Source organism: Amphiura filiformis, chromosome 3, assembly GCF_039555335.1.
Source record: "Amphiura filiformis chromosome 3, Afil_fr2py, whole genome shotgun sequence".
NCBI lineage: Eukaryota > Metazoa > Echinodermata > Ophiuroidea > Amphilepidida > Amphiuridae > Amphiura > Amphiura filiformis.
In genome coordinates, this window is record NC_092630.1 from 72489274 (window position 1) to 72507713 (window position 18440).

The 18440-nt window shown below is 35.0% G+C and overlaps 1 protein-coding gene across 1 annotated transcript in view; it reads left to right on the top strand.

The window, feature by feature from the left end:
- LOC140149073 (plasma membrane calcium-transporting ATPase 2-like) overlaps positions 1-14503 on the top strand; it is a 222443-nt gene extending 207940 nt beyond the window's left edge. Inside the window, 1 exon segment of the mRNA XM_072171231.1 lies at positions 5242-14503. Coding sequence (XP_072027332.1) covers positions 5242-5424 — 183 coding nt within the window. The 3' untranslated portion in view covers positions 5425-14503.
- Positions 14504-18440: the final 3937 nt, after the last annotated feature.

An 18440-nucleotide genomic window follows, 5' to 3' on the forward strand; every position in this document is an offset into this window, starting at 1 on the left:
GGTTTATCATGGATAAGTTGGAAGGCCAGTAAACCCCTAATACTTTTGGCACACATTTTCTTCCTTGCACAGCGTATGCATGCTGAGACCCATGAATTGGTTTAGTGAGTACAAATTATCCGACAATATTGAAGATGTTTCCCATGTCCTTACTCATCAAATTTGAATATTCGTTTTCCCCTCTCTTTCCCAACATAAATTGAGATGTTGCCCTTGTCCTACTCAAAACATCTATAGCCAATGTTATAATATGCAGGGCCCAGCAATTTGACAAATATATGCAATGATGCAGGGAAAAATGCTAAATATTTTATAGAGAATTAAACAGCAAAACATACAAAAATATTTTGAAATAATATTATGCCCAAAATAGCAATTTCGTGGAAAAACTTATTGTGCAATTGTACAGAAAGGAAGTTGTAGGAATCATGCCGAACTTGAAGTCAAGTACTATTACAAGATTTCTATTTTTGTGAGCGCATCAAAGGAAGGTGTAAAGAAAAACACATTTTGCTGAAATTCAGTTCAATTAAGAAATACAAACTGAGCATGAAACATTTCAGGAGGTGACACATTTCACAACATGTCATTGTTGGGCCCTGGCAATAATATTCTTTTTGATTAACAATGAATTTTATGATTTCCAGGTCCAGTCTTTAACAGTGCCCTTTCACAGAAAAGGCACAATAGTTATTATGCTTAACAATGAACTTTTTTTTTTCATGTTATGATTTCCCCCACCCTATTAGAATTATGTTTTGGTAAAACAGACATCCGTCACCTCTAATGTCACTAGTCTTTGAATATTCCTTATGGTGTCACGATGTATGTTGTAAGTAACGACTGGACCTTGCGCATGCCATAGGAATAGACGTGTGAACAACTGACATCACCGATTGATTGATTGATTGTGTCACACATGTCCAAACAGATGTGTTTTGAAGATATAACATTAACAAAATGAAGTACTCTGTTGTCAAGTAGATGTGTAACGACAGTGCCAACTAACAATGTGATTACTCTGCTGCTGCAGTCAAAATACCTCGATATTAATTGTGGTGGTTGCAATTTATTTTAGATAAAAGAACAACTTTTTATATAAATCAATTTGAACTTTGTGATCGATTTTCTTTTGTTAACTCTAGTTTTATGTAATTTTGTCTAGGGGATGAAATCAAAACTCAAACCAAACAATGGCAACCGGACGGAACCGCCGGTCAACCGCCAGTCGAGTTTTAATTTCATCCCTAAATTAAATTTGAATTAAGTAAGACCAGGATGTCCTCTTTGTATCAGTACCAAATTTGATTGCTACAAAGTAAGTTGGGTGCCATGTTTTACATCCAATGCAAACTAGCACCAACTATTAACTTGTAAGATTTTGATTTATTATTTCACTAACAAAATTGTGCTTAGGTACTCCTTGCACTAGTCTTCCATTTACTGTAGAGCTTGCGTTTCGTACCACCAGGAAAAGATATATTACCCAAGTTAGAGCCTTAATATACGATTTCAGTCAAATTTTGATTTTGTTATTCTTTGTCAATATTGTAAAATATTATTGGTAACTGTTAGGAAAGTATTCTTGTCATTTTAAGCCAAACTAATGAGGTAAAATTAAAAAAAACTCACTATCTTAGCCGCTTAACTGTGGTCTTCTATAGGGGAATTAAAGTCATAATATGACTTCAATTCAAACTTGCTCTGTTGTCCTACACACACATTAAATTTGGCTGAATCCAATTAGGTGTAAGTTGGGACATGTGTAAACATTACAAATATGCCAAAAAATCAGTTTTGAACAAAATTGACCTAACTCGTTTTAAATGATCATACATTATGGCTTTAATGATGTCATTGGCTCAGCGGTAGACTGAAATATGTCCATTGGCTAATTGTGTATGATACCCTTTGATATGTAGGAGTTCACCTGTGTGAATGCATGCATTGTGCATATGCTCTTAAATTAAATGAACTCATGCAAATCACAGGCAGTCATCCACACAGCAGTCCCTGTTGGCAGTTTAAGGCTCTACAGTATATGGCAGATCATGCAAGGAGTGCTTTGAAGATTGTAAGTTCTAAAGGGGTTCCCATCTTTTTGAACACATGTCATTTCTGGAATGTTGGACTACACACAAGCTCATATCAAAAGTGTACCTTACCTTTGTAGTTTTAGAGAACCCCTGGTGTAAGGATTTTGAAATGACTCTAACTAACGTGATAACTGTCAATATATGAGGATATATTACTGTAGGATGTTATGTCAACAACAAACAGCAGCATATCTTATGATTTTTATTACTTGTTATATCTATATGTATCTGTAATTCAAAAACTTTCAGAAAAATGTATTATAGGTTTGTCTTGGTTTAAGGGGCTTTTTATGACCACTTAAAATCTCTTTAATAATCCTCTTAAGTGTATTAGACAGTAGCGAAGCCAGTGGGGTGGGGGGGGGGGCAGAGTCCCCAACAAAAATTAAAGAGACAAGTGCCCCTTTGACAAAAAATGGAAGAGAAAATCGAGAGTGCAAAGAAAAAGAAAAGGGGCACCAAATTAAAATTCATCCTGATCATGGGCCAAAATAGTGTAAAATACAAAAATGTTCTGCGCTACACATGCACATTGTCCCAATATATAGAGACCTTTCCACCTAGATCATGGGCCAAAATTGTGTTATTTGATAAATCAATAAAAGGGGTCTTTCTCATAATAGAATATTTAGGTAACTTCCTTCTTACGTAAAACAAATTGCAGTGTAAGTTGGTGAGTGAAGAAGCTGAAGTCCCAGAGACTACCTGTATTTTGTAAGACAAATTGGAATTATTTCAAGATAATATAATTCTGTTAACTTACATTATTCATGACTCACAGTCTCTCTGAGTGGAGGAAGACAATAAATGTTTAACAACTAGGGCTATACTTGTTTTTAAAGCATTTTTATATTAGGTGTGCTGTTGTATTTATGTATTGAACTAACCAATTATGTATGCTTCTATATACTATTTATATATTTATATACTATTATGATATTACTATGCATGTTATGAGTTAGGCCTTGAATTGAGTGGCAGATTGTAGCCATAGCATGGATTTCTAGTGTGTTTGTATCTTTGTGGTGGTAATGATGATAATTTAATTATATGAAAGTAATTGATTGATTGAAAAGGGAAGAATATGTAAGTATGAAAGATAGTGTGATGGAGTTTTTAAAATGGATCATAGACACAAGGGAAAGATGCTATATATTTATAGTCAGAAAGGGGGGTATTTTCTTTATGTGTGTATCAATGTGCAACTTTTTATAATATCGCAATACCAAGTGCAAAAAAATCAAATCAGATTCTGTTTGAGTAGGAACAAAGTTTTGACAGAGATCAAATATGGATAAAGCAGGAAAAATCAGATCATATGAAGGCATTTTGTATATAAATGATGTAGGATTTCCTAGATTATCCTGTTTAACTCAAAAGTGAGAGAGGAAGTATATGAAGCTATATTACTGGGTCGGGTTGTCTGCAATTAGGCACCAGAACCAAATTTGTTTGATCTTTGGATCAACCATTGATGCTGCTTCGATGCTTGTTATTAATGAACTACCAACTAATTAATCAAAATTAATGCTAAATTTATATTGGTCAATATCAATATAGGCAAAAAAAATCCATAAAGTAGAGGTGGCTATAGTAGAAGTTATATAAGTAAGGTTCTAAGTAGAATTTCTTCCACTGATTTGGAGACATACCACAAAATAAGGCCATAGGCCTTGAAATATAATGCTGTGTCGGACATAATCCTTGAACATGGCAAAAGTTCCAAGTCAGCAAAAGCATATGCATCCAGCGATGCTGAGGTCTTCATCACTGGGGCCCGAGCACTAATGACTTTTTTTTGCTGACGTGGAACTTTTGCCTTGTTCAAGGATTATGTCCCACACAGCATTATATTTCAAGGCCTATGGCCTTATTTTGCGGCATGTCTCCGAATCAGTGGAAGAACTTCTACTTGGAACCTTACTTTAAATATAGGAAAAGATACTTATGTTATCACAATTAACAAGTCAGTAATTTATTTCATAATTATTAAGGATCAACCAAGCATCGGTGGTCGATCGAACTCATTTGTTTCTATTACCTTGTTCATCATGCAGAAAGAACTCTGTAACATGGTGAGATTTTACTTGTCCTGTATATGAGGTATCAACATTTCATGTGATTCAAGTAGACAATCAGATCCTCACTTCTGTATTTACCCACTTAACAATTTACATCTGCAAAAAGTGCACAAAAACTCCAGATTAAGAGTGTAGAGTATGGTGATCAACTCAAGTTGCATTTGCATTGTTTTAGCAACCTGTTTGAGTATTTATTATAATGTTTATTAGTATAACATCAATTGGTGAATCAGCAAACTTTTTCCATATCAAGCTACTTAAATAATGGGGAAATCCCCTCACATGTGTGCACACGTCAACATTACAATGATGAAGATAACTTCACATAAAATTAAACATTAAAAAACATCAGCGGAGGATTACAGTGCAATTTATGTGTCACTAGAATGCCACCGTCACTTCACACATCTTGGCATCACGGTCACCATCACGCTGCTCACAGTGACACACTGTCACCAGCCTGTGACACAATTAATTGCACCATATCCCAACTGGTGTGAGATAGACATGAATGGTCATCTCTCAGTGGCACATGAATGATATACACTTAGTGATACATGAGGATGTTACCTTTTGGCCACATGAATTCATTCAAAATAAACCAGAACTAAACATGCTACTTCTAATTTTTGAATTAACAGTAAATTGTCCCAACATGCCAGCTAATGATATGCTCTTACTCAACAGAACTTTTGTTTCCAAATAAGCATCATTTTGTATGCGCACATCATTCAAATTAGTAACAATATTATTAATGTGGAAATCAAATGACATGATTTGATATTGAGTACAGCGGTGGAAACAAATTTTTCACACAGTTCTTGATTTGCTTTTCTTTGCACTTGGACAATGTAAATATTAGCTTTCTATAATTATGTATAGGTGTATATTTTCATCGTTAAGCTTTGTGTGTATATGTTGGCATTAAGCCTTTACCAAAAGCATGCTTACATGTCTGTGGCTTTTATATTGTGTATCGTTTCTGTCAGTTTGCAAGTGTTCAGCTGACAACTGTTCACAAAACGGATATATAATACCATTCTCCCTTCCTCTTTCTATTCTAGATTCGAGTTGTGCATGCCTTCCAGGCCGGACTGCAACACCGCATAGAACACAAGAATATCAACAACTCCGTCCACCAGTTCATGTCTCCACCAATGGGAGAGTCATACGACATAGACGCCGTCAAGAAGGACGAAGATAGTGCACCCACGGTTAGTTTCCACAGTGTGGAAACAACACTGTAGTTGACATATGCAGCCTTCTCTGGACTATTTCTTATAATATAGAAAAATAACAAGGCCAGCCAATCTCCAACTGAACTGACTATGGGCAGACAGAAGCTTGGATGACATGGCCTGTAACTAATTTAAGCAGTGTTGGATGTGTGGATGGGCTGGTTGCCAGTACTTATAATATCCTGTAAAATAGACAAAAAATAATAATAATTACAAAAATTGCTTGATGTTGATTGTACTTCTAAACAACAAAAAATGTACCGCGGCCAGAAGTGCACAGCTTCCGGTACCAAAAAATTGATGATTTTAGACACCAAGCAAGGATGGTTTGTATTTCAAGTTTATACTCGCCATTCGGCTATTGTTGTGGGTGGTGTTAGATAACATATTTGGCAATTTCTAGCAGATATGAAATGACTAATATAACAGTGATGGGGGAGCACCAAGTACTATACACGGCTACCATGGTACTAGTAACCATGGTGATGACTGGACATTATGTGCCCTCTTCAGGCTCTTTGAAGTAAATAAGTAGAGGTAGGAAATGCCTCTTGTGGTGCATCAGGTTCACCTAGCTGAGCACCAAGTCTAGATTGGTGTGGAGTTGTAAGCTGACAGCTACTTGTTTCCAACGGGAGGAAGATGCCCAGTGCCAATCACTGGAGGAGCAGCAGTATGTTTGTCGTCAACAAAGATGCATGGCAAGACAATTAAGTCATCAACATCAAAGATGCATTTTTTAAACCAGATGATAGTTGCCTGGTAGAATCATCAACGTTGCAATAATACAGTAACTTTGCTGTTGTTCTGTGATAAGGATACGTTGGAGTGACTTCAACAATTGCACATACCTTGATAGGGCCTGCCTGATATGAAGATCCTGTATACAGACTCAGGGTTGATATTATCGAAAGCCTATCAGATTGATTCATTTACCTGTTCTTGTTGAAGATTGTTCATTACATTTGGTATCAAAACATCATCATTGATGCAAAAACTTTTACCAATCAAAGTTGAAATAGTCACTTCAAGATCTGTCCCAGACGCAATCAGCAAGACATTGTGCATCGAGTATGCAGTTTGGTTTGGTTAAGTCTTTCATCAAATCTTGCAATTTGCAGCACCCTTTAAGTCTATATATATATGTGTATGTAACATTAATAAATATGAATATTATTCTTAGGTACAATTTCCTTAAAAGAATCACGGAAAAAACCAGGACCATTATGTAGCTGTTTATATTCCTCCCCGGATCATATCCAATGGCTCAGACTATGTGTATGTAGTTGTGTCTACCCTTATAGAGTATGTGAACACAGAAGACAAAATTGTTAGGTGCTGTAATCATACAGCTCTTCCCAATCCAACAAACAGGGGTCAAAGTGTGTAGCTTTAGGTTCAAATAAGTCTGTAAATGTATTTTTGGGAAACATTGTAGTCCTTCTGTAGTCCCGATTTTGATGTCTCACACACATACTCTCAACCACAATGATTAGAATTTGTCAAGTTAGAGTCCTGACCAAAAGCCATCCCATGTATATGACTATGTTTTTGGATGATATCAAATATTTCACCTAAACATATGTTGTAGATCAGATTTGGATTATACTAATACGAAAAAAACATCAACCCCATGTTGACGATTTGTGCATATATATATAATTATGTTGCAAGATAGTTCGGTGTAAAAGAACATTGTCTGCAAATTGCACAAAATTAACATTTTATCTGTATTAAACTGTGGTGGTTGTTTGCATTATCTGTGTTGCCATGGCAACTATGTTGACATGAAACTTTTAATTTCAAGGAAGCACTGTTGCTGTATATTACTCTTTGCCTTCTTCCCACAATGTTGCTTCCATGTTTCTTTGTTTTTGTTTTAAAACTAAAAATATACAAAGAAAAAACCAAGAAAAATATGGTATGAGAAATGCTCCCAAGGGGGCATCTGGAGCAAGTTGCCATGGACAGGGTTGCCTTGGTAACTCACATGTGCTTGAATAACATCTGTGTGTCTTCTCTGTTAGAATGCTCTTACGTAAGACAAATGATATTTACTAATTTACTACCAAAGCTATAGTTGCACATAATTATGTAGTTTTGTCTCAAATTTGTGATTGAAGTATGAATATAGTAGTAAAATATACCGAGATGTAGAGTAGAATCAACAGATGTGTCGTTTATAATGCCAATTGGTGATTTCATTTTTTTTTTTCTTATGAATATAAATATAAATACTATAAATATATAAACACATGTCAATTCTGCACATGACATGGGGACATATTGTATATAATTTAACAAAATGACTATAAACGCCCCTATGTTATCCATGTAACGGAGTGTTCCAAAAAAAAAGGCTGGGGTGCAGTGTTTTAACTGTTACTAGGAATTCTCTATAGAGACTGTTGTCATCAGTCATTCCCCATCCGTCACCCTCCTACCACCCCTACTGGATGATTCATTTGGTAGTCTTAACTCAAATCCACACAACTCATTCCAGAATATCCTAGATTGGATAGTTTGTAATTTAACCCTGTACCTTGTATAAACCACCACACACACACCCACATCCCTATTTCACCTTCCCCCTTTTCAAACAAATCAATTTACTGAGTGTGTGCTTTTGAATCTGCATGTCGTGTTTTTAACGTTCAATTGTGAGTGTTTACCAAAATTTCAAAAGTATAGCTAGTTGGTTGGATGGTAAATAACCAAAATGTGACCCCCAGAGTAGGAAATAAACAAGCCTCACTTTACGAGTATCTCACATGTAACTAATACTACTCTTCCAACTAGGTTGTAGAGACAGGCCACTACCATTATTTGAAGCAGGGGTGGTTCTTAGGCAGTGAAACAGTGAGGGACATCCCCCGAATAGTTAGACGTGTATCATCTTAACTTGACATATTGTACATATTATATTACAATAATTCAGATAATGTTAACTTTGTGTGGGACAAAAAACTCTGATGACAAAAAAAAAGAGCATCCTCAACACAAGTTACATTGTCAATTTTTATGATGATTAACAATTATTATGATAAACAATTATTGTTGATATTATTATTATTATTATTACCATGCAGTTCTGTACATAATGCATACCTGCACCAACTTGTGCTGAAGAAGCATCATTGTTGGTTGTTATTATATTACTAAGAAGTACATTTTAAACATAACGTACACAGACGTGAACATTTTTTGTAGCCATTTTTTACTTTGTGTTGTTGTGAATCGTTTCCCCCAATTCCTAATGCTCTCACTGGTATCTTAATTGTCTGTCAAGTCACACATGTTTTTCTTTCTTTTCTTTTTAATTTGAATTGATTGATGTACCTGTTATCAGATTACGTTGTCAATGTGACAGTGCTCACTATTTTTCATTTCTGTTCGAGTGTGTATCAGTTGCTGCAAATTAAGAACTGATTTATTTTGTTGAGATGTATATATTGTTAGAGAATCAATGGATGTAGATGGTCCATGTGCTATGGCCAAATGGAAAACTTACAATAGACCAGAAAAATGGGTTATCATTATATTATTACTACTATTATTGTTGTTATTTGATTGTCATCATAACAAGCATGATACAGATCCCATTGGTAGGTGAACAAATAAACCAAACAAATTAATGTCAAGGTAAACAAACAAAATATATATGCATAGATGAAGATACTTAAGATGGTAAGAAATAATTTGTTTTCTGGTTTGTTGTGATAATGATCAGGGTGAATTCAGTTGTTGGTCAATGCAATCTTTGGGTATACAGTTCACTTATTTGGATTATGTATAATGGTAAATATTGTGCTGGAAATGCAAATTTGGTAACTGTGAAGAGAAAGGCAGCATGTGAGTTCATAAAAAAGGGGAATTGACCGGCAGTGCCTGATTTATTTAAACCGGTGGATATATATTGGGGATGTGTTGATGTATTTATTTGAATTCGTGTTTTGAGCAATAAAAGGAATGTGCAATTATTGTATGACCAACAGTTAATTCAACCTTACTGACATTTGATGTAATTTGCTTTTGGCATTGGGACAATGTATGGAGATCAACATGGAATCACTTAAGCTGAATTTATATTCCTATCACATTTGCAATAAAGCAATTTGACTACATGCTCTTTACACATCTAACGTTGAGCTGATATATAGATTGATAATTGTGTCACTTTTACCAAAGCACATCCTTTTGACTCTGACTACATTAGTCGGCTGCTGCTTTATTAATCAATGCCTTCGATCCAGCAGTCAAGGCTTAGTTTCCAAATTTATTCACCATTCACTTATTTAACATGGCAAGTAAAAATACAAATTTTTAATCATTTACACATAGCTTTTGTCTTGGAAATGCAAAACACTCAAGTTGATTGCTCTTCAGAAGTTACAAGCGATTAGCAAAAGTGATGGAGGGACATAAATTCAGTTTGAGAAACACATTTGGGGTATCTTGTAATGTAGCTTGGTATAGTTATAATGGCCAGCCCAATTAGGAATAATCCAATTTCAACTTCGCCGACCTTATAAGGTGAAGTGTAAGTTCTATTGTTAGTTTTCGCCTGGCTCCAATCAGGGTTTGTCAGCTTCTAAATACAAACTGCCAGTTAGTTGCCAGTTTATGTCCTATGCCCAATGTTGCCAAAGTGAAAGCAATGTATATTGTCTGCTGCTGCTCTATTTCAGCAAATTGAAAATGTGTTTTTTCTTGAAATAACACAAGATTTCTTTTCAAGTTGTGCTTTCATATTGGGATTTGTGTTGAGAAAGAAAGCCACAAAACTGGTGTTTGTGTCAGGAGGCTGATTTCTGTATAAAAAAACAACTCAGTGAGAATGCAAGGTCCTTTGCAAAATTGAATGTGGAGTTAACTGCCCGTGTGAATTTTGTATGGGAGACATATTTTCATTGTTTAGCATGCCCTTCTTTCATCCCGAGGTCCTTGTTAATATTTATTGTCCTGTTTTGCATATTCATCATACATACAATTTGCATTTATCTTGTAATTACATTGTTTTCTTATGCTGTTCTTTAGCTGTTATGAAATCGTTAAGATAATTACGATATTTTTAGTTTGAAAACTTATGTTGTGAAAATTTGAATTCATATTTTTTTACAAAAACAAATTAGGAAATATGTAACTATGTTGCCTTTTGCATATAATTGTATCAGTCTTGTTTCATATGATTACATAAAATCAGGCATTATGGGAAATCAGAGTGCATTGTAGGTAATCAGTGCATTGTGGGGCTTCTTTTTAGCCAGAAGTAGTGGTATGAAGAACAGATGCAGTTTGCAGAAAATGTATTAATAATGCTATTTCTATTATAATTAGCGGTATAACACCAAGCAATATTATGTCCTTTAAGATTGTGTTGTAAATTGAATTTAAGTCGGACATTATGCATACTAATTGTGTTGACCCTGTGGTAACCTGTATGTGAGCGGCATTTCATTTTATTCACACATTAAGTCAATCATTTTGTTCCAAGTGGCACCAAAGAAGAGGAATTTTGAGGAAAGTTACTTAATAATAATAGCACATGTCGTTAGAAGTGCTTGATTTGTTTCTAGGTGTTCCATTAACAATATGTAGTACTGCTTACCAAGGTTATAGGTCTTATCATTGTTGAGGTACTTAATTCCACCACTTAAATATGTTTTGAACCTGTGTATAACAGCTCTAATTCATAGCAGCATTTTAATGAGTTGGCAAATATTCTATACTTTGCCTAATACATGACTATCCAATATATTCCAACTATAGACATGCCAAATCAAACATTTTTCTAAATTTTCATGATTTTGATTAATTAGTTCTGTCAGTATTTATTTGTATATTTATTTTTGCAGTGCGGTGATAGGTGACATCCTCAACATGTGAACTGTGGTGGAATTTTGTACCATCATTTGTACAGTTGTATAAAGTCACTATCAAGTTACGTACATTATGAGCACAATGCATCATTTTATGGGGAAATATGTCAAAGAAAACATAACAGGAGTTTCCCTAAACCAATTACTATAGGTGTTCAATGACATATTATGTGTGGCACAATTCTAATATTGTGCCAAAGAAAAAACCCTTCAAGACAAGTCCTAAAATACATTAACTATAAAAGAAGACAAGGACATGCTTTGAATTAACACACCAATCAGACTGACCCAGAAGTGTTATCTAATATGATAACATACTGTGCTATATGAACACAACTGGTGACTAGGTGAAGACAAACAGGTTTGAAACCAGTTGTTCACTCAGCAGCTTACTATAGGTGCTTATGTAAACTAAGAATAAACAATACTAAATGTTCATTGCACAGGTGTAACTTAATTATTAGCTATATTGTGCTATTTAAGCTGTATTAACAACAATCATCAATGAAGCACACTGCATGGGATACTAAATGCGCTTCAATGTAGTATAGTGAAATACGGATCAATGTGAATGCATAAATGGAAGTGTGCCTCAAGCAATTCATTGCATTGCAAGTCACAATGAAGGTGGTGATGCTGGAAAAAGGGTTGCTTGTACGTGCGTTATTGCCTTCATTATAAGCATACTCATCATTAGCCTAGTATCAAGACAGGCATTCTATAGCTTACGGAATTAAGTTGTCTAATCCCTCAATGAAGTCTTGACAATATGCTAATTTTGTGCATGCTTACATGATGTACACCTGTATTGTACAGGCCACTGAAATGCTACATGGATAATGCACATCTCATGTCCCATGTAGATTGATTGCTCCAGTATGTTATGCATGTGCTTATACATGGCAATCACTTTTAATTTCTCCTGTTTGATATATAATAATATATGTCTTTTGACTATTGTTTGGGATCAAATGAAATTGCTGTGCAAACTATGAAAAATTTGGATCATTTAAAAAAATAGAGTGGGAATGGACTTTAGTCATTTCAGTTAAAGGAATGATAATTACTGTAAAAACCTATGCTAGTATATAAATAGTGATTGTTTTGTTAAATCAAAACAATGTTTTGCTAATTCATAATAAAATTTAGTAGTATTGAGGAAAAGCTTAATTCTAGAAAGACCTCAATTACATAAATACCTCAAATATTATCCAAACTTCTTGTTTCCTACAACCTATTCTAGTTTCTTGAGGTCTGCAGTAAGGTTTCCTCAGGTTTGCATTCAATCCTGTTGTGTTTGTTTGACTAGCAGTTGGTGCCAGCATTTTTCTGGTATTCTGGTATATAGTGAAGTGGATGTGCAATGTCAGCCTCAAGTTTTTGGTAAACGATAAACAGTTAACATTCCTGCGTGCCATATACCCCCATGCACATGTGAAAATTTTGCACAACTTTGAAATGGCGTAGATGCTCACATTGTTAAAGACACAGTTCAGTTATTTGTACACTATGCAATGTGATAAGAAAGATAGATCCTTTTATTGGATTACGGTATGAGAAACTACCCCCATTGTATCAGGGTTGTTTTCAAAGGTAGTGTGTTATGAGCATTCAAATTGAAGCCACAAGGTGGAACTCAAAATGAGTAAATAAGACAGGCGGTATGGTGTTTGAGCAAAATAAAATAAAACAAAACACTTTCAGACAATATCTTTTGCCTGATTCAAAGCCTTTGATATTGAAAAAGCAAGACAACTTGGGTGTATTTACCACCAATTTATCTAGAAATGAAGACTTCAGTTGTGTAAAATAAATTTAATGAAAGCCTTCTCAGCAATCTTGGCCCATTTTTACGTATGGACTATCAACATTACCTCAAGTCCCAAACCGTCCCTCGTCCTACCTCCCCTGGTCGTGTATATGTCCTGGCACATTTTGATTATTTGTTCGTTTTGTGACACTGGTGAAATAAAATGAGATTTTGCTCATTGTCACCATATCCATTATTTACTCAGTAGTAACGGGGTGTAACCATTGTGGCTTTAATACAGCATGCAATGAGTAACAATGGTTTGAAAATACTGTAGATAATACTCGCTCAAAATATTGGTACATGTGGGCAGGTAAAAACAATAAAAGCTTAAGTGGTGGGTGTAAATGGCAATTTTTCTGGTGCAAAAAGTTATAGGCTTACAGATTAAAAGAGAAAAATTGTTGCGACGATGAAAAAAGCAGGTATATGCACACCACTCACTTGATATCACTAGTCAAATTATGTCAATAGCATATTTCACATGTATGTTTCAAAATATTGGGTCTGCTCAAAAATAAGTGTTGTTTTTTTGAGAAGGCCCAGAAAAGTTTGTGGTGTGTGCATGCCATGGGTATTATTATGTATGTACGCTACTTCATTGTACAGATCTATTCTCATATGTTGGGCAGAAAATCTTTTGAAACAATGTGATTTATAAAATCAGCTACCTGTAGATAGCTTTAATACTACAAGCTAACCCTAGTTACAAGTAGATCATTATTATAAACTGAGTGTAAAACCAGTTTATTCCCTTCCCCCTTTTCACAAATTCTATGTCTCTTGTGTTGACATAGATATTTAAAAAAGTATGCTGGTGTTATTTTTTACTGCTTTCTTTTAAAGATGTATTTATTCATATATTTGAAATCTGATTGGCTGATGATAGGTGGATGCTACCCATTTTGTATTAAAATAAAATTGTTGTAGCAGTGATTAACAATATTCAAATTTGTATGAAAATAACAGAAATCATTAAGAACATCGCAACAGAATCAAGTTCTCACATTGCAATAATAATCATCCAATCATGTGTGTTCATACGTATGCAAGTGAACTGTGGTCCCTGATAAATGTGATATATAGTCAAATCTGTTACCAGAGGCCAAAGTTCTCAGTCTATAGGATAATAAACACTTGAATTTATAATGTGAGAACATTGTATTCTAATGTGACACTACTTGGCATGTGTGTGGAGGGCCGGTCGGGTCAGTTACAATATAAAGCATTTTTTTTAGTTTTTAAAATCACTATGTAGTATCATGTTCATAAATACATAAGTAGCAGTGTTGTCATCAATTAAAAATACAAAATATTTGATTTCTGGAATGTAAATGTTCAGCCATCAAAAAAAAGTAGCACAATAAATACAAGTTTCTTCAATCCTTGAAAATATAAATGAGCTGTTTCTAGTGTGTTTTGTTTGTTGTGATAGAAAGTATTGTGTGTGTTTATCTTGATGTGGACAAATAATGTGGCTTATTTAGTGCATGGCTCTATGAGGTAATTTTTAAGTTAACCCTACATTAGTGGATCCAATGTTTTTTGGCATTCTTACACCTCAAAGGATAAAATTTTGGTTACACTTTTTTCTGTTCCCCCCCTGCTTCCCATCATGTTGTAATGAACCTCAAATTGTTCCTCTCATTGCTAGAAAAGTAATTGTCATATTGCACTAGGATGCTTGGTTCAGGAGTAAATAAGGTCAAATGTCAAATATCTCATGCACAGAAGCCAAATTTTCAAAATGCACCAAATTAATCAAATCTTTTAATCTCGGCATTCCAAATGGGAACATAATTTATTTGAGAAATGTAGAACCTAAGAATCGGATGAAATCATGGGTCAAATGTTATGCTTGTACATGTTTCTATTGGACTTTTGCTGCATGAAATCAGAAGGGGATATTACAATAAGAAAATGCACTAACATTTTGAATTATTTGTTTGAGATTAAATATATTAAGGGGGTAATTTGTGACCAGTTTCAATAAAATCAGACCATCTTTTAATTTTGAACTGTGTGTATGAAATTGTTGACATTTGACCTATTCGACCTTATAACTCCTGAACTAAGCGCTGTAGAAAAATTTGACAAGTGACTTTTTATTCCCAGTGATAAAAGAAACAATTTGAAATACCTTACAACATGATGGGACTATTCAAGTTTTGGCCCACTGATTTTCGACCCCTTGTGGGAACCACAGGAGGTATAGAAAAAATGGAACCAATCAATTTTTATATATAGTTTAAGGATGCAAAAAACATTGGTTCCATTAATGTAGGAAAATAAAATCCCAAACCCATAGCACCATGCACTATTCCCACAAAACCAGTAATATGTCAGCACATCCAAAAATTGACCAAGAATCCAAAATTAAGTTTTAAAATATCAAAGGTATTTGCTTTTTTGCTAATTTTAGATTTAATAAATATTTGCCAGGCCTGATAACTATTTTACATAAAATCCTTCAAGATGGGTGACCTAATTGGTAGCCTCATCCCCCACACATTACTCTAACAAAATTGAGATTTTGACATCTGCTGAGATGTTATGAGCATTTTTGATAAACCACCCATACTACTGTGAGCCATTTGCTTCCAATATCCGAATTGCTGCAGCAATTCGACTTGAAACGTTGGAAAATTTGGTTTTGTTTTGGTGATATGCCTAATGTCAGGTACACAACACCATATAAAAGAATGGACCACCAAAGTAAATAAGTGAACAATTTGAAGGACCTAAATTTGAAAGCCCTGTTAAAGTTGTTGTGTCTGTGTCATTGTTTTTGGGAACAGGGATGGATTTCCTTATTGATTACAATGCATTGTAGGTCCTTAAATCCAGTGCAAATCCAAACCCATTGAATTTGTAAATCATAATTGGTTATGGACATATGACGAGTTAAAGGACTTGGATAGCACAAGCAACTTAAATCAAATTATACAGAGGTACTTGGGTTGATGGTCATGAATTGTCACTGTACGTAGCTCAAGTAAACTTCGGAACTCTTATCCACCATCTGCTTATTAAACAACCGCATATACATGTGTAGCACACCACTTCAACCCTAACCAACTAGGACTCACTAAAGCTCACTATTAAAATCACTCTGCGTGCATGCATTCCACGGGACTTGATGACGCAATCAGACCAAGTCATATATACCCAGGGAATCGCTGGCGGGCCAACGCCACCTGTGTAGCTACATGCTGGGGATCTTCTGCGTGGCATGCGAGGGGTCCGAGGTTCAATCCCGGGGTGCCAAGTGACTTTCTTCTTCATCTTCTCTCCTTTTTCGTTCCTTCTTTCCCTTCCGATAGCCAAAAAACCATGGGTAGGGTTAAGGTTAATGAAAACAATGTTAGTGTGGATGCATACATGACAGATTCCCCATACAATATTATTCTGGGATATAATTTAATCCTGAATTCAGAATTTGTTTCTCTTCCCTTCCCTACCCAAAAGCAAAGGGCAATTCACATGTTGCAAATTTTGTCTAATATTTAGCATTTTTTTTTTTTTTTTCTTCCATTCTTGTAGATAATACATCACAACACAACAAATAGGAACAGGAGGTACATTGAATTCAAATTGAACTTTATTTACACATTTTATATACATTATTTATTCAAGTACAATTGTATACATACAGTATAAATGCAGCACCTATACGTTTTTGGATAATACAAGCAATTTGAATCAAACTATACAGAGTTGATATTTGGGTATTAAAACAACCTTGGCTTTAAACATGATGACATTATAAGTAGGAATTCCAATTGAATGAACGCAGCTTTCAACAGCTGTACTCGATCCAACCGTGATCGTATATCGCATATTTCAAACTACAACACAAAGGCACGACCTTGGATACAGTGCTAACCAATCACAAGTGCGTTGGCATGGTTGGATTCACTTCCGTGTTACTCGTGTACAGTCGCGCTATTGAAAGCTGCGTTCATTCAATTGGAATTCCCACTATAATGTTTAGAGCTGGGATTCCCAACTGGGTCAGGACACAAAACATTGGGTTACAGGAAAAACGTGGAGTCACATCACAAAAATTTTAGGCTTAAGATTAGGGTTATATACATAGTAATATTTAATGGTTAGAGTTTAAGGGTTAAAGTTTATTTTGTTGATAGTGTAACATTCACTGAGGATGCCCTCGAAATTCTGATTTTTACATGATTGCAAATAATGTACTTCAATAAACTAGCATACCCTGGAAAATCAAGGCCTTAGGGGGCTGGCATTTTCTTCGAAAGGGGGGTCCCAAAATACTGGGGGGTCATAGAATTTTCAGACCAAAAATAGGGGGGTTATAATTTGTTTAACACCCAAAATAGGGGGTTATAGAATTATTTAGGGCTGGTGACTTAAAATTTTCAAGATGCTGCCACAAGATTCTTTAACTTCGCTTTTCGAAATGTGCGCATAATCTATGTACAATTTTTACACGCTCTGCGTTCCTTCTTTTTTCTTACGATACGGCGTTTACCGCGCTCCACACACTTTCTTCACTTTTAAGTTTTGACGCGCTCCGCGCCTTAGTTCCGCAATGAATAATTTTTCTTGAGTCTGTGTAGTTGGAAGGGGGGGGGGGGGTCATAAATTGTTTTGACCCGCGATAGGGGGGGGCGTAAAAAAATTTGCCCGCGATAGGGGGGTCATAAAAAAATTGACTCTGGCACCGACATATTTGGGACCCCCCCCCCTTCCGAAGAAAATGCCAGCCCCCTTAGCAGGGCTTTTTAAATTAACATGATTAAAATATTAGTAGACATGTATGTGACATTCACAACACTATAATTGAAGGTTTTAACCTATACAGTGTGTTGCAGGAAACCCACTTATATATCTAAAAAGCTTGGAATCTTTGTTATTCTATTCTATTCTATTCTATTCTAGTCTCGTCTCGTCTAAGCAAGTCCGATTGTAGTCAATCATTGATTTACTAAAAATGAGTTAATTTGGTTCCAGATATGCCTACTGCAAATTTGAAAAAGATATTCAGCAGATAGAATAACAAGATTCCAAGCTTTCCCAAAATAGAAATATTTACAACTCTGTAAAAAAATGGCAAATGGTGTGGTTTTTCTTGGACATGGTTTCACTTTCTTTAAAGCCATCTTTCTATCATCTCATACACTTACTTGAAACTGCTTCCCTATGTACCGTATATATGTTGGCATGCACTAAAATAATTGTGAAACATGATTTCAATTTCATATTTGGAGATTTCAAATGCAGTTATAGATACAAATTTAAATAAAAAACATACAAGTTTCATTTACATATTAAAAACATTTATTACACATTTATAAATCAAA